Genomic DNA, 21870 nt, shown 5'->3' with positions numbered 1-21870 from the left:
TTTTGACCTCTTAACACTTTTTTTAAAAATAAAGCTCATATAAACAAGCCAAGGACAGGATGCAAAATGTGATATATACACACACACATTTGCTGACTCAGGTCCCTGTTTGGTGTTAGCTAATGATACCAGCTCATGGTAGATGGATCGCCAGGCGGTGCCTCACTTCAGAGGCGAAGGCCAGCTTAGCCATATTGCAAGCACAACAGTGTCGCCATACACTGTTTGGCATGCTGCGCGGCCTCTGCGCGTTAGTCACACAGAGTCACCCGGGGAATACTTTCTACCTCTACTGATCACCGGCCTGCACCTCCTGGCCCTGAGAAATCAACAGCCAGGATTTATAGATTTACCTTAGATTGGCTGTCCCGCATTTGTACCCCCATAAATACTTTTACAGCTTTGCTAATGCCACTGTTGGGAATAAACAAGGTTACGGCAGACAAGATGAGGCTGAGATTTAGTTGGCAACTCGGACAGCGCAGGGCAGAGCAATGAGAGAGGAGGTGTAATGTCAAAAAAGGGAGGTGGAAACTCGCATTGGGGATGAGCACTTTATAGCAAAGCTGGGGGTACTTTTACATACCGACACAGGCTCTACAAGCTACGCAATAACTGACAAACATCCTGTGCTTTCACCATTTTTCACAGCGAAACTTGCGGAGAGAGTCGTCTGCGACGGAAAAAGCTGAACCATTAGGAGCTGGAGTGGGATGTCTGGATCCGTAGGCTATGCACCACATAAGGCTCTTAATGTAAACAAGTTAAATATGCAATTAAGATTAATAAATGAACCTCCTGGCTTAAATAAAAACTGATGACCTTGGTTGTAATTTTTATCAAAGACATTATAGATTAATTATTCAAGCACATTACTTCACTCCAGTTTTAAATGCCACCCATTCAGACAACTTCATGAAACTTGCAAGGTTTAAAAGCATGAAATATGCATGGTCGAGCCATCACTCTCTCCATAATGAATACGCGTACCTCGGAATTGACACATTTGCTTTCGGAAAGACTTGTCGGACTGACAACCAAACACACACTCTGGAGTTGACGAAGCACTGTGTGTGTGTGTGTCTTCCCGCTATTTGCCCCTTCAAAGTCAGCAAAAAGCTCACAGTTAAGTTGGTCCGGGCAGGAATAAAATCCCCGTCTCAGCAGGCCACCAACGCTGCTGCACAGCACCCCGGTACATCCGTGCCCTAGCGCTGCCGGTGAGGAGTACAAAAGGAATTTCTCTGGAAATGTTTAGGGCTATCATTGATTCTGTGTCCGTCACCTCATTGATGCTCTGCGCCAGGATGGAGGGCCCACGGGGTCAAGGGGATTTATAAAGTGATTACAGAATGTGACATAATCTATCTACCCAGGGCTGTACTCGTATCCTCACGTCACCTGACTGACGGCTGAGAGCCTGTCGATCAAATTGGATTCAAACAAGTCGAGGCAAGTCAAGTCATCTTTGCCATGACATAAGAAATACCCGTATCCTGAAGTGGCACAGAGCAGCGATCATCTGAATTACCTGGAATACTTCAAACACATATTGTTTCTGAACTGTGAATACTCACTAAAGACTGGCAGCGCTTATGTGTTGACTGTACACGCCAGCGTGGAGAAGTGTACAGCAGAGCAGCGATGGGCGTCGGAGTAGAGGCAGATGGCAAATGGAGGGTTATTGCACCCTGTGCTCAAAAAAAAAGAAAGATGACATATGCACCATCAAATAAGGAGACAAGATGGGAATCTGGAATTTGTTAGCTCATGCTGCAGGTGATGGTTTTGTCAGGGCCTTACCATCAAGCTCCAAGAAATGCCTTCAACAACTGCTCATCCTGTGCGTCCCTGCTGTTCTTTTACTTTTTTTTTTTTTAATTGCTGCAGATTTTCTAACAAGGTTCTCATCGAGATTTAGTTTCTAACGAAGAGGAGTTTGCACAGATATGTCGGCGAGACACTGCCAAACATGTATCCTAAAGCTTACTGTACCTGGAAAAAAGAGGGTTTGATTTGCTTGGATATGAAATACAAACTCGTGCTCACAAAGCCTCTCCATCCCAGCGTGCGAACTCTACACACTGCATTAATCACTAACGCTAATTCACCCCTGGCAACGTGCGCTCATTGTCAGTTTTAATATCATCCGGCAGTCAGGTTTCTGGGAACGGCATGCTGACAGTCGGACAGAATGTGTGTTTTATTTTCATCGGTTTCAAGGATGTTTTCATTTAAAGTGCCAGCGCAGATTATGCAACACAAGTGTTTTCGTTTTTTGTGTCAGGGGGTAAAAGCAAGTGAGCCTTTTTTTTTAGGGGTATTATCAAGACTAATGGAATGATGTCTTTTATCCAAGTGGTGGCTCCACCTTACTGGGGTTGACCTTTATGGCGAAGAGACACAATACAGCCCACTGTGAGGTCATCATCACCTGATGTGCTTGATGTTTCTGTGGAGGTAAAATGATCCAGGATGGACATATGTAAGTTTTCTACAACAGAAAATGATATTCAAATGAATTAATATGTGACAAATAAAGCCCATTATGTGAAAACGAGGATTAAAAAGAAAAAAGAAAATCACATTGAGTGGTTTTGTTTGTGTTGGTGGCTCACACATCAAGTAACAAATAAATCACTCCTTTGTTTAAAATCTTCTGGCTGAGCCAGATTCACTCGACTAACAAATGTGTTCAGAAAGCATATTTGATAAAGGGTATTAATATTTCGGAGTATTAATTACAACTCAATAAGTTTCGCAAGCAATCTATTAAAAAGAAACACAAGCAGAACATGTTGATAAAAAGGAAATTTGATCTCCTTCATAAATCTTCATAAATAGTGTAAAAAAAAACAATTTCACACTAATTTAATTTCAGCCAACAGATATCCAACATGGCATGTAGAGGCTCAGTGGGGCATCATGCTAGCAACACTACATTTAACACAAATTCTTGTACCTTTTTACTATTCATCAAAGAAGCTGTTTCCTCATGCAGTTCATTGACGATGACATCGGGAGTTTTCATGCGTGTGTCTGCTGAAGGGGAGCAGTTCTTCCAGCCGAGTCCTTCTTTGAGAGCAGAACCTCTTCCTGACAAATCTTACCATTATAAATTACTATAAATGATCAGTTTCCTGATGTGGAGGGACTCTGATGAACCCATTAGTTGGGACTAACCAAACGATTTGCCAACACAGCAAACATGCACCTAGACGAGTGACGGGCTGCGGTGACACGGGGAATGGACTGGCTGGCTCCGGCGGCTGGTGAGCGCATTAGTATTCACTTTCAGTAGAAAAACAGAAGCTTGCTTTTGCACCAGACCCAACAAAAGCTTGACAATACAGCACAGGAGCCCACAGGTAAATGCAGACATCAATGTCGTCACTGGGAGGCGTCTGGAGATACCTCGCGGGCCCGGGGCGTGTTTATGCTGCCTGCAGTGTTCCTGGCATGTTTGAAAAAGATTATTGGGTAAACATTGCACTCAATCTGCAATGCCGGCGCGAAGACAGGAGCGAGGGCGGACTCACACAGCGGCCCGATCGCTGTCTGGACTCACGGACTCTGAGGCACGCTCCCACGAAGTATGTGAGGGTTTAGGGCCGACAAGTGTTTGAGGGCTTTGTGAACCCTTTCCGCAAGTCAGCATTACATGCCGGCTTTGCCCAAGGGAATTACCCACAATGCACAGCAATATGATGTTAAACACGCAATTATCAATGGAAGCATGGCGACATAAAGAAACTGAGGATGGCACGCGCGTTCAACCCGGAATATTATTATATACACAACAACATTAAGGATTAAAGATGGAACATAGAAACACATGAAATCAGAGGAATATATATATATATATATATATATATATATATATATATATATATATATATATATATATATATATATATATATATATATAGATGTATTCGTCAAACATTTTCAACAAGTAAATACATTTAAAATGACGTCTCATCTCGTGAGGAAAGAGCCTGAAAGACATTCAAATCATTGAGAAAAAAGTATATAACATATTCCCACAATTATTCATAATATCTTTTGACGTTGTCATGGTGCCGTGACATGTTGCAGCAAGGTGCTGTCCCGTCGGTGTGACACCATGCCAACACCTGACAGCCTCTCACACTCCAACACTCCAACACTTAACACGTGGCTCCGTAAGTCCCTGAGGGTTCAGGGTTTGAGGCCCCGGGGGACATTGGGATTGGGCCTGCGACCAGAAAAATAGGCCACATGTGCTGGATGTCCAACACCTGTGGCAACCCGAGGGCTCCAAGCAGCCAAACAGACCTCACACCTGGTTGATCCCGAAATAAGAAACACATTATCGTGATATGAGTTTCGCGGGCAGCTGCAGTATTAAAGCGGAGACGGGCGGCTGAGCCGAGAGGAGGCAGAACATACGTCTCTATCTGCGTCCACTTACAAAAGGTTATCTCTCATATTGCTCAAATGTTGCCTGATAAATGTCCCGGTAACTCTCAATATTTCCTCGGCGGGTGGCACATTTGTCATCGTTGAGGCGGCGGGCAGAGTAGGGCACAGATGGGAACTCCTCCCTCACGCTGGCGTTGACGTATGAGCCGCGGGTCGGACCAGACGAGCACGTGTGATTGATCACCCCGAGAGCCTGCTGGATCTTAAGCGGGAGGGGGGGGGGCAAACTCATGAGGCCCGGGGGGGTTTAATGAACTCCAGCAAGATTATTACAGAAGAAAAAGCCACAAAAAACGGGAGATTCAGGTGGAATGCAATTTTTTTCAACATGTACCCATGATCTGATCATTTTTTACAAAATCAGAATGTCTTTGGAAAGCATTACAGTGACTCAATGCTCTAAAGTTGCATCTAAACAGTGTTTTTGTACAATATGAGAATATGTTTGTACACAGAATATGTATGCGGCTCTTATATATTGTAATTGGAGAGGGTGGGGGGGGGGGGGGCGTGGGGGGCACAGATAATTGTTTAATTATGACAATCACTCCTCTGGATGATATGACAACCACACCCCATTAACCCAGCCAGCGTTACGGTGTGAAGATCTCACTCCTGTTAAATCAGCTGGTAGCTATACAGTCACGGTGCGCTCTCACACACGGGGGACGTGTGATGAAACATGGCAACAGGATGTCATGCCACTGTCTGTGCGGTGTCAACCAACGCAGGTCACACAGCCTTGATTGCTGATTGTTAGGCGACGGCAGTGTGGGCTTTGCGCTGGATGATTAGCACACTTTTAAACAAGTAAACAATGCTTGTGAAATGCAACAAGGTGGTTAGATGCAATGTGCCGCCTTCTTCTAAAAAGGAGAAAACTTTCTCTGAAGCACTTTCAAATCCGAACAGGGACGTGCATGATAGCAAAGACTCCATGACGGTGATGATACTCCAGGTTAGCCATTCAAATAGCTGGTGGTATCACAGCTGCTATCTGAATTATTCTCTTCAAATATTCTGAAAATGGGTTCGGTTGGTTTTGGTGACACAGGACCAGTGAGCTGGAACTAAACTAAAATTTGAATATGATTTGGGGAAACAAGACATGATGGTAACAACTGTTATGATTTATATGGCTCATTAAACATCACATTTATGAAAAATCGGCACTTTAAATTGTCTTTGAAATTAAGCTAAAGTATTTTTTTGGTGCCTCAGTCTTCATCTAACAGTAACACTAGAGGACCGACGCACTACTTTAAATGCAACAATATTACATTGTCAATTTTATCAACCTCAGTTGCACAGATCTCCGTTTTTCTTTTTCTAACATAGAACAGCATCAGCTGTAGAGACTGCCATCAACAATAAAGTGAACCAGGAGAAAATAATCTGAGCCTCTGATGTTATAGGAACAATTGTCAGTCTGGCCCTTAATCCTTCTATAAACAAAAGTAATTGTGCTTTTTAGACATTTGTACAGGTGTACTAGAAAGCTCAATTCATCCTATTCTAGAAAAACAATTGAATGTTTTCCCTCATCCAATACCTTTGCATCAGACATGCCAAAACTTTAACTTGAGCTGTGACTGACATGTACCCAGCACACGCCTAGTATTGTTTAAACCAAAAAGAGGCCCAAAAAAAAAAAAAAAAATTTTGATTTCTAGATCTTCGGTTATGAATGATGGCTGCTGAGGGGAGAAGTTCAACCTCCCAAGGTTTGCTCTCAATAATCACACAGACGGGGCCGTCGGGGCCGGTAAAGGTCAGTGAAACCAGTTCCCTGCACTGGCTCACAGACCGCAGTCTGTTCGTCGTCTCTTCAGGACTGTGGACTTTCTGCTCGCTGCCGACAGCCCGCCATCTGCTGCAGAGCCCGCCTCCATCTCGCGTACAGCGCCTCGCAGAAGCAGCCACACCCCGTTGGTGGATTTCCTATATTGTTGCATTAAAACCTGGAAGTGGATTTTACGTAATAGGCCGAAACAAAATAGTCAAAATTGATAAACCAAAAGAAAAATCGATATGCAAATATATAAAAATACTATATTAGTCCGCTCTTGGTAGGTTTGTTGTGTTCTGATTACTTTTGCGAGGCACTGTATCTTCTCCAGCATGTTCAGGACTGAAGATAATCTGTTATGAAAGTTTATGGCTGAAGTGATGATGCTGTGATCGTAAAAAAAAACGTGACAAAAGTTATCTTAATAAAATAGCTTTTTCTTTTTATTCAGTAAGAAAAGAAGAAGATGACATCTGCCGACCATCACCTGAAAATCAGTCAAACAAGGTAGAGAGAAACGTAAAGAGACGTTTGAGACTCCAAAATAGCACAGGTTTACAGAGTCTACACTTATATTCAGAGAACATACTGTGAGAGACAGTAGACTACAGAAACAAAGCATGACAGTCTTTTTTTAAATTTAGACTACAATCCAGACTGTTTCAAGTTCCAATTGTGCCACAAGAACTACAAATAAACTGCCCCCATTTTCTTTCCTTTCTTTTTTTTTTCTCTCCAAAGGATATGCCAGAATAAGGATACAATTGGTTCTGCTGGGCCACAATATCAAGCCTTGGCATCTTGAATAAATAAAGTGTAAACACAAACGTAAAAAGAAAACACCATTACAAGAATAACAACGCTTGTTCTAAAGAAATAAATATATAGAAATATATATAGAACAGATGACACTACGACTTTGTGAGAAAACACTTTTCATTTGAACATTTTCTCTGAGCAGATGCCGAAGTCTCTCACTCACCTTGTGGAGTTCATCGTGGTTTTGGGCCTCTCTTGGTAACCGTGTTGTCTTCTTTTGGTTTGGCAGATCGGGCAAATTGCTGAGGTTTATAGTTAAGGTCTGTAGGCTGCAGACATTTTCACTACTTTCACTCGATGAAGCATCTTTCTTTTCATGCAAGACAAGGGGAGCACATCAAACACATAACCCTGTACAAGCAACAAGATGGGCTCCTTCATCCAGCCCCATTAGTAACCTCTGATACTTAAAATGTATACCAATCCATCTAAAAAAGCTAAATACACCAATAGTGCCACAGAGAATATGCAACCAAAACCCAGACCTCACCGCGAAGCACCAGTCTAGCTTCAGGCACGAGTTCAAAGACGGATGATTGCAGACCTATATTCTCTCTTCGTATCTAATCATGTTTTACTCCCAGAGATGTACGCAGCAGCGGTAAACCATGTGGCCTCTTCCTTGTGACACTTGGCCCCCCTCATGGGAAATGCATTTGAGGAAAAAGGTTGCAGCCGTTTGCGTATGAACACCAGAAGACTACTGGCCAAAAGATGGACCCGTTAAGAGCTCAGGTCACCGTGTCTGCTGGGGTGACGGCTACGTCATCTACGCCATACACACGAATAGATGAATATGGGATTAAATGAAAAGAGAGGGGGGTGTATGTGATGTGTGAAAGGCTGCCACTGCAGTGCCAGACCTTACATTTCATGCATTTTTCCACCCGTTTTTTTTCCCTTCTTCTTCTCCCAGCTCCCTTATTTTTGTAGCAAGCTGTTTGAGGATTCTCTGGCAAGTGGCATGCTGCAGTCTCTAGCTAGCACTGAAAAAATCATTATAAGGACTCTAAACTGGGACCGGCTGTCCTCTGCTTAAAAAGACATCTGTACCGAGATGAACCTTGCTTGACTTTTTGATGCTCCAAATTGAATACACCCCCTTTAAACAATCCAAGTCGACCTTAAAATGCATGGTGAGTTAGATTTGCTACCCTTTGAGCACACTGGTATATCTTCAGATGGTTCATACTGCAGGACAACGTCTCCAACCAAATTACATTGCAGACCCTGCTGTTTAGTCTTTGAATGGGAAGATTAACACGCCGTCGCCGAGCTAATTGGCTATGGGATGCACATCAACACACCCTCGAAATCAATAGCCTTGTTCCATTAGACAAGTTCAAAGGTTGATGTGCAATTATAGCTGCTGGGCCGAGGAAGAGCAGGTGGTGGTTCAGCGCTGCCAGGAACAGAGTCCTCGCTTTCAGAGGGGCAAAGCCAAACAACGTATCTGCGATGGGAGGCATCCACATAATACTAAACAAACACACACCACCTCTTAGCTGCCCCTTAATGCACGTTCAGTGCATGGTATATACCCCGTCTACAGCTTTCTTTTCCCAATTGGTTCCTTGTGGGTAGCACTCTCCACACACTCTGACATATTGTGCTTATACCTCCTATATGCGATGGGAAATGGCCCTTGACTTGCTCAGCGCTTCACCAACCTATCCTCTTTGTTTCAGGGCATCTGTTAGGTAAGATATAGGTAGACTGTGTGTCCACCTCCTCCAAATGAGGCTGGATTCCCAGCCTTTGTAAAATATTGCCTTTGTTTCATCTAGTGAGAGGGGGGGTTAAAGGATACGACGACGAGGGGCTTGTCGTAGAGAACGTAGCCGTTGGTTTCCCGCAGGGCTTTCTCTGCACTCGGCTCACTGGGGAGTCCTACGAAGGCCTGCCCTTTCATCCGCCCCTCCTTCATTAACACAATGTCAAACCTGAGAAGAAAGAAAGAAAAGCAGGGACACATCATTATCAGTCCAGGTGTACAGCCAAGCCCACATTATGTTGTAGCTATTAAGTAAAAGGAAGGGAATGGGAAAATATGATCTGCTGCTGTGACCACATTAAACACTGTCTGTCAATCGTAGGCTCCAAGAGACCCAAGAACCTGCCGGTTTCTATTCCAACAACTTGGTTCAACTGATTTGCAACTGAAGCCTAAGAGAAGCAACCGTTGTGAACCCTTTTTATTCCATCTATAAATGTTTAAAGGACATCTAAGATGTGGTCCCCCACAATTTAGAGGCGGGTTACCAGAGGCCAAACTGTTTCTCTTGCATCTCCTTGTTTATCCCCGACATCTGTGTTCGGAGTCGGGCCCTTCTCCTCAACATAAGCTCGGTCTGATGACTCAGGTAGAATATTCATTTGAAGTGCTGCTGATGCGCAAGCATAAAATGTCCCTCGTGATCCCTATGTCAGGTTAGGTGCTTATTAATAACACAACACACAGTCAGCATGAATTACTAAAAACTCTCGGAGGAAAGGGACAAATTGCTGGAGTCAGAAATAGCTCAGGAAGATTTTTGATGGGCTGAAGCGACACGCAAGCCATGTCAATAAGAAACTCAGCCAGGAGGTCTGGTCCGTTTACATACATGTTTCTCTCGGCCTCTGACAACGGGTTGACGTATCTCCCGTAGATGTACTTCAGGTCCTGGAAGACAAACGATGAAAAATAGTCAATAAATGAATATGAAAGCATAGTTTATTCTATGGTTCACGCAGAAGTCATGCAAACACTTCACAGCAAAAACCAGAAGGTTGACATGTATTCACAAAGAATGACATGCGACGACTCATAACGATCGAAAGCAATGAATGAAAACTCCACAATGAGCATCAACATCGAGTAAAGAAAGTGGGTCAAGTGCTATAAATGTACTTACTTTCTCTTCCACTTGCTTCGCAATATTCTTCACGTACAGTCTGCAGGTAGGCTCACCCGCGTCATAGTTTTTAAACACAGACATCCTTTTTATCTCTGTTTTTTTTTTTTTTTAAAAGAAAAGAAGAAAAAAAAGAAAATGATGCGAGGAGCATTTCAAAATACAAATACAAAAGGATGGTCACAGAGCTGCCCGTACATACATAAAGGTAAATTCAAAGTCATCGCAACTCAATACCATCCACTAAATGTTTTATCTAAGACGGAGAGGATTGCAGAGCTGGGCTGAGAGGTGAGCCGAGACATTAAAGCAGCGGTTGCATGTTTGATCCCAGCACCTGCCAGCCAGCTCATCCACAGACAGGACTTGGACGAATCGTATTTCAGCGACTTGAATGGAAAACATGCCTGAACGCCGCGTGTCGGTCCAGGAAGAACAAATAATCACACCTAACAGGACTCTTTGTCTTTGAATATTGTGAACATTTAGAAATGTTCCCACGTCTGAATCACTTCCACATATACACGTTACGATCATTGCTTCACTTTTTCTTATGTGCTTGGATTCCCATTATGGAAATAGGTTAAAATCACAACCGCCCTCAAACGTGGCTTCAGGTGCTGAACGGTTTGGCAGATTACATTTAGGAACCAAAGCTGTGTTCAAACACGAGTTGTTTTCACAAAGCCGTTGCTCCAAATGTAATTGCGATAACCCATTAATATTTTTCTTGCATACAGAAAACATTATTTGAATGGATGTATAAATATTGATATCAATTGTGGATCTGTGCCCAAGGTTTTTTTTTCTCAATGTTTGATTTTAAAGAGATGGAATATCTTCACTTCTCCATTGTCAACACACCAAAATTCAATGTGTTTTTGTCTTCGCTTCGAGCCGTGCTTCTGGTCACTGAACGTCAGTCCAATATTCATTCTCCTTTGAGGTAGATATCTATTTATCCACCAGCTAGTCGGGGGGCAATGCCCCCAATGCATTTGGAGACGGCCGGGTGGGAGAGGCGAGACCGTAAAACAATGAACCGAGAGGTGTTTCAATGCCGCGTACGGCTGAGAGGGAACTGAAGCGGCGGGACAATTTCTCTCTGTGGTTTGTCATCGAGAGCCAACCCTTACATATTACTCAGTAATTTGATCCATTGTTAATCTAAAAATATTGATTGGAGTGGCTTCAGCGGTAGAGTGAAGGCTCAGCGCACTTTTATCCAATTCAAGTGCCACTTTGTTGACAAGCCTTTGCTTAAAGAACCAAGATGAATAAACCGACTGACAGCCTCAATTACATATTGACCAGCGAGCCCCAGTAATGCTTGGCCTCAACTTCACCTGAGGTTGCCATTATTTGTCCTGGATGCAAAAAGGTAACAGACGCATGAGACACTGCATCAAAAGATGAGTACGTTACTGGCTATGGAATCGTTTTGGTGACAAGTAATCTTTGATATTTTTGCACACACCAGCAGCAGAAGTTACCGTTTCCGAAAAGCCAAACAACGATTTCATCGCGAGGTGATTTAAATCTTGGAAAGGTAATGCTGATCTTAAACGTTTTTTGTTTAGCTCGTCTTCCTCTCGAGGGATCGGTTTCTTTTGTCAAGTTCGATTCTCTGCAGTTGGCACTTTTCTTTTTTGTTTCCCCCACCGAGGCTCTCGCTGCTCACGCTAACTGCCAAATTTCTCTAATATGCATTTCAAAAGGAACTCTGTTGCTGCTTCTGCTCGTCTCGTCCCGACACAGAACAGGATTCCTTAGAGGAACCTGTAAGTGGATATGGTCACTGCTGGTATATATACTGCAGCGTCATTAAAAACAATAAAAACATTTGCGAACATGGAAAAATAATGTCTGAGTTATTATTGTTAGCACTTCCCTAAACTGCAACAATTAGTTTCTTCTCAGTTGTTTAAACTAAAAGGTCTAGTTCATTGACTTCTCCGTCTCTAATCAGCGGTTTAAGCACCGCTCTCAACCCCACCCCTGTGTGTGGCCTCCCCTTGCGTTTACCATCTCTCGACAGCCGGCCTTTCTCCAGCTCCTTTCTGGAGACGACGTCCGAGGGGAGGTCCTGCCCGTCGTCGCTGTGCTCGTCTTCCTGTTGGGACGCCTGCACGCTGGGGTAAAGCTTCCCAAAGCCCTCAGCCTCCGCCGCCTCCCGCCCGCTGCTGGGGGGGAGCTCCCTCTCATCCGGTTCTGAAAGGGGATGCAAGAGGTCGACACATTACCAACCAGCTCACCAAGGCGTTGCCGCATTCATCTCGAAGAAACGGCCTTCCGTGTTACGCGTCAGTACGTCGGATGATGTACAAAACAGGAAGAGGACACTCTCCCTGCAGCCCAAACGCAGATGGAAGTTTTCAAAGTGCCTCACGACAGCAGATGGTGAAGTAACCAAACATCGGCCTTCTGGGGACAATGTTTATCGTCTTCAGGAAACCAAACGAGCTCAGGATGGGAAGAGTGGATGCAAATCCTCCTGGTCAGAATTAGTTTAACACATTGATTGTTTAAAATGTCGAATTGCGGCCTCGTTATAAACCAATTGAGTCGAAAACAGGGATTTCTTCGGGCGACGGTTAACGCGGTGAATGCAGTCTTTTGCTGGAAATAAAGTCACAGTCAAATTGGTTTGCGCTGAAGAAGCCGGTCTTAAGAGAGTGAGGCGTAAGCACATTCATGTCTACGTCAAATAAAGAACTGTAATCAAATCAAAATCCATTGCTGTTTTGTAAACATGAGTTTGAAAGGCAGCGAGGAAGGATAACTCTTGAGTGCACGCGCACACATACACATATTGTAGATGGAATTACTAAGAGCGGTGAGCCTGTACAAATCTGAGGAGGCAGCAAAAAAGCTAGTCATAAGGTGTGCTTGTATTGTGTGTGAGTATGTGTGTGCGCGCGCTCACCGGAGCAAGAAATGTCGGAGAGCTTTTCTGATACACTCTCGGCAGAGAACTAGATCACTGCTTTCAAAATTATCCTCCTTCTTATCTGCCACCCCCCCACCCCAAACTCCCCTTTCCATTTAAATAGCTTGTTTATCGGATCACACAACACCCCCCCTTTCCCAAAACAAGACTAATCCAAAAAGCCACCTGTCATAGTTTATCTCCCCCCTGCCTTTAGGAAATCTTTTGTGTTTGACTTTGAGATCTATTTTACTTCTCAGGGGCTTGCCAGGGAGTGAAGTTGTAGCTCGAAAGAGGGGAGATAAGGCAAACGGGGAACTGCACAGCTGACAAGCAGCACAGCCTGTGCCCCCAATGACATTTTCTCGTACAGATAATGGTAAAACCTTTCTGCTCTGATATACTGGCTGTGCAACACTTGGATCCATGGTAAGGGCTTTAACTTATGAGTATCAGACCACCTCCTGCTTCTAGGTGATAATAAACATGATGTATAGTAATAATGAAATCCTTATGGTGCCTTTCTTCCTCAAAAGAGACAAGGCGCTGCGCTTTTCTTACAGACAGCCGGGCCAGCGCTTCTCATTTTAGTGAACAGCGCTCCTCCACTGATTAGACGTCCGCATTTAAAAAAGGTGGCTCGTACAATTTAGCCTGATGAGCTTTGGCACCAGTCAGTAATCAATAACAGCTAAGAGATGCGAACGGGAAGATATTAATGGAAACTAAAGCTGAACGATCAGCAGATTAAACCTTTAGTCAGTCGACAGGAAATTGATTAGAAGCTACTTAACATTTCATTTATTTATCAAGGAAAAAAATGTCAACTCCTTTGCTGATTCTATTCCGTTTGCAATGAGCAATTTTCACTTTTTTGAGTTGTTAGAGACTTCAATACATCATTTAAAGTCATTGACTTGACATTACCTAGAGTTTACGTCTAGCAAAGTGTCAATAAATGGGAACAAAACACCTTTCTAAGCACAAACATATTCAAGCTTCTTAAATGTTTAATGAGTTGCTACTTTTCTCATCTTTTTATTGTCGTGAATTTAGAATAGTTGCGTCAGACAAAGCGAGAACTTTAAGGACATCACCTTGGGCTCTGGGAAATTATGGTGGACATTTTTCTCAGTCACAAAATGATAAAATCAATAATAGCAACAACAAAAACCAACGAGCTACGTAGTGGTAGAAATACTTGATGCGCCAAGTGACTATCTCTTACCTCCGACTTCATCTTCACACTGAACTGGCCCACTTCCCTCCACGGTGGCCGCCACCTCTGGAACCGAAATGTGGAATTCAATTTTCCTCTGCCCGGCGGGATGGGGCTGCTCGAACACATCGGAGGGCTGCAGCACCGGAGCACTGAGGACGGGAGAGACAATCAGCACTCCGCTCAACGGCAGCCTCTAAAAGGTACCCACAATAATAAACCTGCTGCAGAGAGGCTCAAGAGTTTAGGAAATCAAAGCGCGTTTGTGTGTGTGTGTGTGTGTGTAGTTTCGAAAACAGAGTCTGTGGTCTGCCATTAAAGCAGTGTCTCTGTGTGTGTGTGTGTGTGTGTGTGTGTGTGTGTGTGTGTGTGTGTGTGTGTGTGTATATATATATATATATATATATATATATATATATATATATATATATATATATGTGTGTGTGTGGTGCTGAAACAATATGCTTGTGCGCCACAAAAGGCTGTCTTTATGAGGAATATTGTCTGGAGGTTTTCATCCTTTTTTTCTCGGCTGCCTAAGAATCCTGTGTATGCATGAGGACTGTGACATGCACGAGTGCCTTTGGGTTACCTCTGAGAGTCTGGTTTGGGAGCATAGAGTAGATCCTTGATCCTGGGCTTCTTTCTCTTTGAAGCAGTTTTGGGTCTCATGGGTCTCTTGCATGCTTGGTTGACCAGGCCCATCAGACGAACAATCCTGGAATGAAGCAAAGATAGGGAATAAAGGAAAAATGTCAACCTCGGACAAAATAATAATAATTTAAATCACCCAATTATTGGAGTTTTAAGACATTTCGCTTCAAGCCACGATTGAGTCTAGAAAAATATCTGAATGACACCTCAACATCGAATGGCAACGGCAATGCACAGCAAAGATGAAAGTGGCTCCCTTTGCCTCGAGAATCTGTCTACGCAAAAATAAGTCTTCTGCAACTACTGCTCCGCACCTCTCCTTGTCTTCGTCGTCCCCGCTCTCATACTCCGATTCTTCTCCGCTGGACAGCTCCATCTCCTCCTCTGGTAACGGGGGGTAGTCGGGAGGGAAGGCAGGAGGCATGGGGAAGGGTGGTGCGGGAGGCAGGAGCTCAAACTGCAGAAAAAACAAAACAAACCCGGCTTAGCTTGCGAATGCCTCCGGGTTCAACTGACAGACTTCAGGAGTGTAGTCTCTGCGAGGGGACATGGTATGCATTGGTCAAAACTGGGATTCATTGGCTTGAAGATCGTAGAAGTGATACAAGTATTAAGGCACGGCCGGCTACACGTTTATCCTCACAGTAGGCGTGATCGATTATACGAGGCTCAAACTAAATCACAATGGTTTAAAGCTTTAATAACTGATACCACTGACTGCTTTTAAATTTAGAATGAAAGAAATAGAGGCAGGTTTTTCAAAAGTGTAAATGTTTCTTAAATGAACTCCGTTACATCATTGTCTCTTAGCTTTTAGTTTCTTTTAACTCGTCTTGTTTTTGTGTTTTCTGTTTGTAACTATGTGTTTTAATGTTGCTGCCCATAGAAGTCCTAGATAACCGTTTCACAATTTCTAAGAGTGCCAAAGATGACATGTTCCACATTTTATTTCTATTCATACAATCAAGAAATTACATCCGAACCATCTACAACCTATTCAGCCATGAGCCTGTTCCTCTTCATCCCATGTACGCAGGCTTACCATGGGGGGCCGGGCAGTGACCGGGCCAAACGGACACGGTAAATTCATCTTGTTCATCAGATGCAGTACCTGTGTAATTGGAGATAAGATATTAGAACCGTGATGGCTGCATCTGAAGATTCATACCAAAAGCTGGGTGGGAGCCGGTAACGTGAATATACTGCTGCTCTCAAAACAGGCAGCTGGAAACTCAGGCTCCATATGTTAAACAGATTGCAAGGCTTTTGCATTTTCATTTAAAATACCAGGATCAAGGTGAGATTGAGGCTGAAGTGAGATAGCAGCGGTGAGGCTGAGCACGGAGGCGGCTTCCTCGCAACACACTAGCACCACCAAGACGCCAACGCTAGGAGTAGCAGCGGCAGTGAAAACACAGGCAGCACAGCTCCCAGGGAAATGTTAAACCTATAACTCATGCCTCCCACTTACGGTTTATTATTAATACTTGCTCCCAAAATTGAAATTTAAAAAAAGGCAAATGTTTGCTGTTTGATCTTTAAGAGCTTGGATGCAGTTCAAAAACCTCTGGGTTATTCATGTTTCCATTTAAAATGGGAACGTGAAGGCTCAAAATGCTGTCGCATTTGCATTTATTTGGTACAAATTACAAATGATGAATACAGGAACTGAAACACAATTGGAATAGACACAGATGACCAACATATGCATATCAAAGATGTACCGGTATTGTACGCAGAATAAAATGATATGAAAGAAGCGGTATGCACTCACTTGGACGTAAAACTTTGGCACACTCATGAGGACATGTGTAATATTTGTCAGAATGCCATTAGAAGGTGGTGGGTATAAATATTTCAAATTGGGATTCGACTGAAACGTCAACCTGTCGGAGAGAGAGAGAGGGAAAAGACAAAATTACTTTAAAAAAAGAAAATCTGTCGATGCAACTGGCCGCTTAAAATACAATATCCCCCTCTTAACAACTCACGAAATATGTCAAAATAACAGATGCGTGAATATGTGGTCAAGCCGGCGGGCTTCAGCCAGGTAACTCATTCTTTAGATGACATAGCACTCGGCCAACAAATATGAAAGCCGGCCATTAAGGGACGCAGGGACCAGCGAGCCGTGTCAGCACCAAAGCTTGTCCTCGTGTAATAATAACTTTTATAAGCTAAAAGACTCGGAGGCCTAATAAACAAAGACTTCAAGTGTGGGGGGGGTTCAATGTGTGTTGTTTAATCTGCCACTTGGCCAGATGACAAAGAAATCTGTTAGCAGTTCTGCTGGCACTGAGGGGAAAAAGGGAAAATGGCCTAAATTTATACCCATTGGATAACTGTCATAATGTTTAGGAGAACGCGCTAACTTTTGCTGCAAAGCATCTGTACAATCAAGAAAAGAAAAGTGAAGAGAATTAAAAAAGTAAACGAAAGACAGAAGAATGTCGATCACTTTATTTGTACATGCTAACATAGTGTGTGTCTGACATTTGTTTATGGTCCAGTGTTTTAAAATTAAACGTGTAGTTGTGGTAAATGTCCTGGTCTCAAGAGGCTCATCCATTTTGTTCACCTGATCTAAAATGTCTCCAAAAACAGGCGGCTAACTGATGGACTTCTGGATTCAGTTTGTTAAAGACAGGACCTGTATTAGGATTAAGCCGTTGTAGACAATAAGAAAAACTTATATTTTTTTATTGGATTTTTGTATAGTTTTTTGTTTAATCTGACCACTGGATTTACTACATTCCTGTCCGGTTATTGTATTCATGAACAAATGCTTAATTAATATTCTGGAAACTTAATATATTCATGCATCAACTCTGCGATATAAAAACTACAGAGACCATCAAACTGCTGCTTGGTTTATCCCAGAGTATAACGTACATCAGGAAGAAAACAACACCCAAATCACCTACTGTAACACATAATACTTTTTTTTTGAGTATGGAACACAATAAAGATATCCCAGTAGAATATATTCACCTTGAGTGCATCTGATAAACGACTCCACGCTAAAAATACATAATCAAGCAAATAGCATCAGATCAGGAAGTGGCTGATCCAGATCCTATTTTAGCACAAGGCAGGGTAGACAGGCAGTACTGGAGCGATCGGCATCAAAGACCTCCCGATACCACCAACTGGCAGGACAGACGGCCTGCCGGGCGCTCCATGGCGACCCGACCATCTAATTGGACAAAAAGGTTGGTGACGGCTGCTGACGATTACTCGTCCAGGTTTACTGTCAGCTAGCCTCCAGGAAGTCAGGTTTGGGACAGCGTGCGTCATACGTGCATATCTAATTTTATCGAGTGTCATTTGGATGGGTGACGCCCTGGTCATGAGAGATGGGGTCTGATATGGCAGAATGTAATGGGATAATTTTTGCTTTAACCTCACAAGACACAGCGAGAGCAAACAGCAGAACTCAACATGATGTCGTACGTAAAAAGGCACTTGAGACAAACTAAACCACCTGCTGAGTATATTTGAAGCATTTCAATGTCATCACTTCAGACACGGGCGAGTGGCCTTACCGATGAATCAGCCAAACGCATCAGTAAAAAAAATGCCTCGTCTCAATTAGGAATTAAATTAGAGTTAATAGATGTGCGTTCAACACTCACCCAAGGTTTGGCGCAATGCCGGCCTCGATGAGGGGAATGTTTGGCTGCTTGGTCTCCTGTTTCTTCTGGTCTCTCTTGACATGTTTACCACTGTAGAAAAAAAGTGCACGTTACAAAAAGGAATCAACTGTGGCTTTAACCCGTGGCTTTGTCATGTCGTTTAATGCTACTTGTTCAATTTATCTGAGAATATGTCCGCATGAAAGCTGTGTGAGTTTCACCCGAGCACTAGGTGTAGATTTCAGTTAACAGCGTGTTTAAATTGAACTTTTTCTAATTGTATCTGGTCAAATTGATGTGTTGATTTTTGTCCACTTATAAAATGAAAACCTGTATATGGGGAAATCATGTCGAGTCCGTGAGAGCATACAACAGGATCTTAAGACCACACAACCTGACATTGACACCAACTCAATCTCACAGGGAGGTGAGCAGCACGTATTATTAATACGTGCAAAAGTTACTTATAACTACGGCCTGTTCAGATAAAAAAAAAAAATCTGACGACTTACCCAGCTGACACCGGTGGGTCCTTCAATACCGTGATGTGATCTTGGCCTTTTGCAAACTCTGCGACAAGCGTATGATCAAGGACCTCCAACTGATGGAGCCTGTTGAGAGCCTAAAACACACGCAGTGACGAAATGAGATTCACTTTTAGCTCTGACTTTATGCAAGCGAGGCTTCCTCAAATGTCACGAATACAAATCACTGCACAAACAACTCACTTTTGCGGCTGACTTCTCACTTCTAAAGGTCGCGAAAGCTGCATGTCTCTGTGGAGATGGAGAGACGTGTTCAGGAAAGACAGCAGCTCAAAGTCGATGTGGGGACATGAAAGCTTGGTAACCTACCAGGCGACCTGTGGTCGAGAAGACCCTGACCGACTCCGCTCCAAAATACTTCAAGAGGTCCTCCTTCTCGTCTCGTGTGAGCTCGGCTGGCAGGCGGCGGATGAGCAGCGTTTTGCTGACGTTCGTTTGGCCCGGCTCCTCATTTGTGTCCATTTTTTTCTGCGCTGGACAGAAGGCAGAGAGATGCTGCAGTGACACAAAAACAGGCAACCGTGCTGGACAGCTAGTTGGGTCCTGTTTCTTGCACTGTGTCGATTGTTGTTGTTTGTCTAATGTATGAATAACCCGCCTCCTTGTATGTGATACATACCTGGTGAATAAATGGATCTGATTCTGATCCCCCATTTTATTAACTGCGTTATTATTATTATTATTAATAATAAAGAGTGAACAGAACAACAGCAGTTCAACAATAACCACTCAAACAAACCTGAGACTGGTTTTGTCCCCAGCTAAATGAGGGTGGACAAAACATTACAAACATCTTTCAGTAACTAAGTTACAACTGTAATTTGGAGCGTAATGTGCAAAGTCATTCTTACAACTGTGCACGCATTGTGTTGTAACTGAATCATTAGCTAGTGTTACTGCCGTATTCAATAACCAACCCTGACACTTTCTTAATTAGCCGAAGACACGGTTTATCAGTTAAGTGTATCGTGTAATGCGTGTTCCTGGACCAGCAAGTTAAACCAGCATTTATATGAACAGAGAACCACAACCACACAGGGCTAGCTCTAATCTTAGCTCAGGCTAGCTAACGCTGTCTGAGCGAAGCAAACCTGGAGGTGTATTTACCTTGTGACTTTTGCCGAGGTCAACTGTGAATCCCCTTATGATTCCAGTGCATCAGACACAGCCACTAGTACAGTCAAATAATGTTTAAGCAAGCAATTCAGAGTGCAAGTGATATATTTTTAGCGTGACCAACCAGCCCGCCGCGGCTGCAGCCAGTAAACAGTAGCTTCCGCCTTCCTCTGCTTATACTTCTTCTTCTACGGTTATTTTGGGAGGAGCAAAATGTTAGCGCCACCTTCTGGACTGGAGTGTGACGCCGTCTCTGAACATTGGTTCAATCTACCGCGTGTAATCGGGCGAAGTTTTTACGAAACTGCTGTTAATGGCGATAGTTACAATAGAGGACTTCTGGAATTAAATTACACTGTAAAAATATAAACAAGTCTACTTATGTCAGTCTTGATGTAAAGTGCATACTATTTAAAATATACAGAATCCACAGTGATTTTACTTAATGACATAAAATATAAAAGATGACTGTCAAGTGTCAACATATCAAAATGTTAGCCAATATTTTAACTGTCTAGAATACTAGTCCTATACCTACTTGATCCGTATTACTATCAGGCTATTGTTTGTGTTCATATTTTGGGCAAATTTTTTTAACTGTTGTTGAAGAATTTTTGTACTGAAAGATCATTTTGTCTGTGTTTCAAATTAAGAATGCACGCTTAAATATCTGTTGTGTATTTGTAATGTAAAATAGTGCAGGGCTTCTCTGTAGGTGGTAATAGATGAGCTATGATATTATAGTACAATATGATATCATAGTACAATATCATTATTGTGAATTATTTCGGTCCTGATGATCGTGAAGTGAAAATCGGATATTGTCAAAGCCATAGTAAATAGCATTTACAATGCACACTGTCATGTATTTCAACAAACACACCTGCACATTAAGTGTAGTTGTTGTCCTTTACCAGCAGGTGTCAGTCTTTCCATATGAAATGTCAGCTGCTGCAGCAGTCATAGATGTGACATTTCCAAGTGTTACTAAGTCCCCTCCCCCTCGACTACAATCGGTTGTCTTTCATATTGTATTATGTTGAAAAACTAATAAAAATGTCCATTTCAATGTACCTTTGAGAGACATGAACATGGTTAGATAGTTCATTAATCATATATCGAGACTTAAAGGATCACAAAGTGAAACTTGTCCACCTCTGCCCCAGAGGTTTCTGTTGAGCCAAAGCAAATCTATCAGTATCACAGAGAATGGGTACCAGCTAGGGAAGGCCTGTCTTTCTCCTGTTCAGGCTTATGATGGCCTTGAGCTTTCCATCCCCACCCCCGAGAAAATCTTCCTCATACACTTCTCGAGATGCCTCCAAATTCCTGGCCAAATGAAGCCCTTTCTTTGAGGAGAGACGCAAGGGCATTCCTCATCAGGGGGACACAATACCCCCTTTCACCGTGGCCTGGCTCTGAAATTTCACAGGTGATGGGAGGAACGGTAGACACTCGATCCTCCTTCCTCCCTCCGACGTAACGCATCAGACTCAGGGAGAGCAAGAGAGAGAGAGAGAGATGATGATCGAGAATGTGGTGGTAGCTGGGAAGAGAGGGAGGGAGAGAGAGAGAAAGAGAGAGAGAGAGAGAGAGAGAGAGAGAGAGAGAGAGAGAGAGAGAGAGAGAGAGAGAGAGACAGAGAGAGAGAGAGAGAGAGAGAGAGAGAGAGAGAGGGAGGGAAAAACAACTTGAGTCTGACTCAGTCTGTATCAGTTGGGCTTATTGTAATATGTTGGGGTATAAAGCTCCAAATTGCCGACATTTCATTCCAATAAAATCTTCAGACTAGATGCCTTTTTA

At 43.1% G+C, this 21870-nt stretch overlaps 1 protein-coding gene across 4 annotated transcripts; it reads right to left on the bottom strand.

Annotated features, from left to right (window-relative positions):
- Nucleotides 1–6669: 6669 nt before the first annotated feature.
- Nucleotides 6670–20233, bottom strand: rnpc3 (RNA-binding region (RNP1, RRM) containing 3). 4 transcript variants are annotated; one of them, XM_068581759.1, is made up of 16 exons: nucleotides 20059–20233; nucleotides 19261–19446; nucleotides 19135–19182; nucleotides 18919–19028; nucleotides 18407–18496; nucleotides 16546–16657; nucleotides 15814–15882; nucleotides 15086–15228; nucleotides 14710–14835; nucleotides 14127–14269; nucleotides 11995–12180; nucleotides 9970–10064; nucleotides 9679–9737; nucleotides 8883–9015; nucleotides 7236–7314; nucleotides 6670–7053 (listed from the first exon to the last, which is right to left on the bottom strand). In XM_068581759.1, the coding sequence occupies exons 2-15, from the start codon at nucleotides 19411–19413 to the stop codon at nucleotides 7246–7248; spliced, it is 1536 nt and encodes a 511-aa protein (XP_068437860.1). In that variant the 5' UTR covers nucleotides 19414–19446; nucleotides 20059–20233; the 3' UTR covers nucleotides 6670–7053; nucleotides 7236–7245. The 4 variants fall into 4 exon arrangements, with proteins under 4 accessions (XP_068437860.1, XP_068437858.1, XP_068437861.1 ...); XM_068581757.1 differs by having other exon boundaries at nucleotides 19261–19424; XM_068581760.1 differs by having other exon boundaries at nucleotides 6670–6740; nucleotides 19261–19424.
- Between the last annotated feature and the right edge of the window lie 1637 nt (nucleotides 20234–21870).

Source organism: Clinocottus analis, unplaced genomic scaffold (genome assembly GCF_023055335.1).
Source record: "Clinocottus analis isolate CAN_PGR_092001 unplaced genomic scaffold, fCliAna1.0.p SCAF_18, whole genome shotgun sequence".
Taxonomy (NCBI): domain Eukaryota; kingdom Metazoa; phylum Chordata; class Actinopteri; order Perciformes; family Cottidae; genus Clinocottus; species Clinocottus analis.
The sequence above is the reverse complement of the archived record's forward strand: the minus strand, read 5'-3'. Positions and strand labels throughout refer to the sequence as shown.

What these genes read in the sequence shown, in the direction of transcription:
- rnpc3 (XM_068581759.1), bottom strand. Translation starts at nt 19,413, where the DNA reads ATGGACACAAATGAGGAGCCGGGCCAAACGAACGTCAGCAAAACGCTG. An exon ending in GACCCACCGGTGTCAGCTGG is followed by an intron (nt 18,497 to 18,918) that starts GTAAGTCGTCAG and finishes TTTTTTCTACAG; the next exon opens with TGGTAAACATGTCAAGAGAG. An exon ending in TCAGAGGCCGAGAGAAACAT is followed by an intron (nt 9,016 to 9,678) that starts GTATGTAAACGG and finishes CTTTCTTCTCAG; the next exon opens with GTTTGACATTGTGTTAATGA.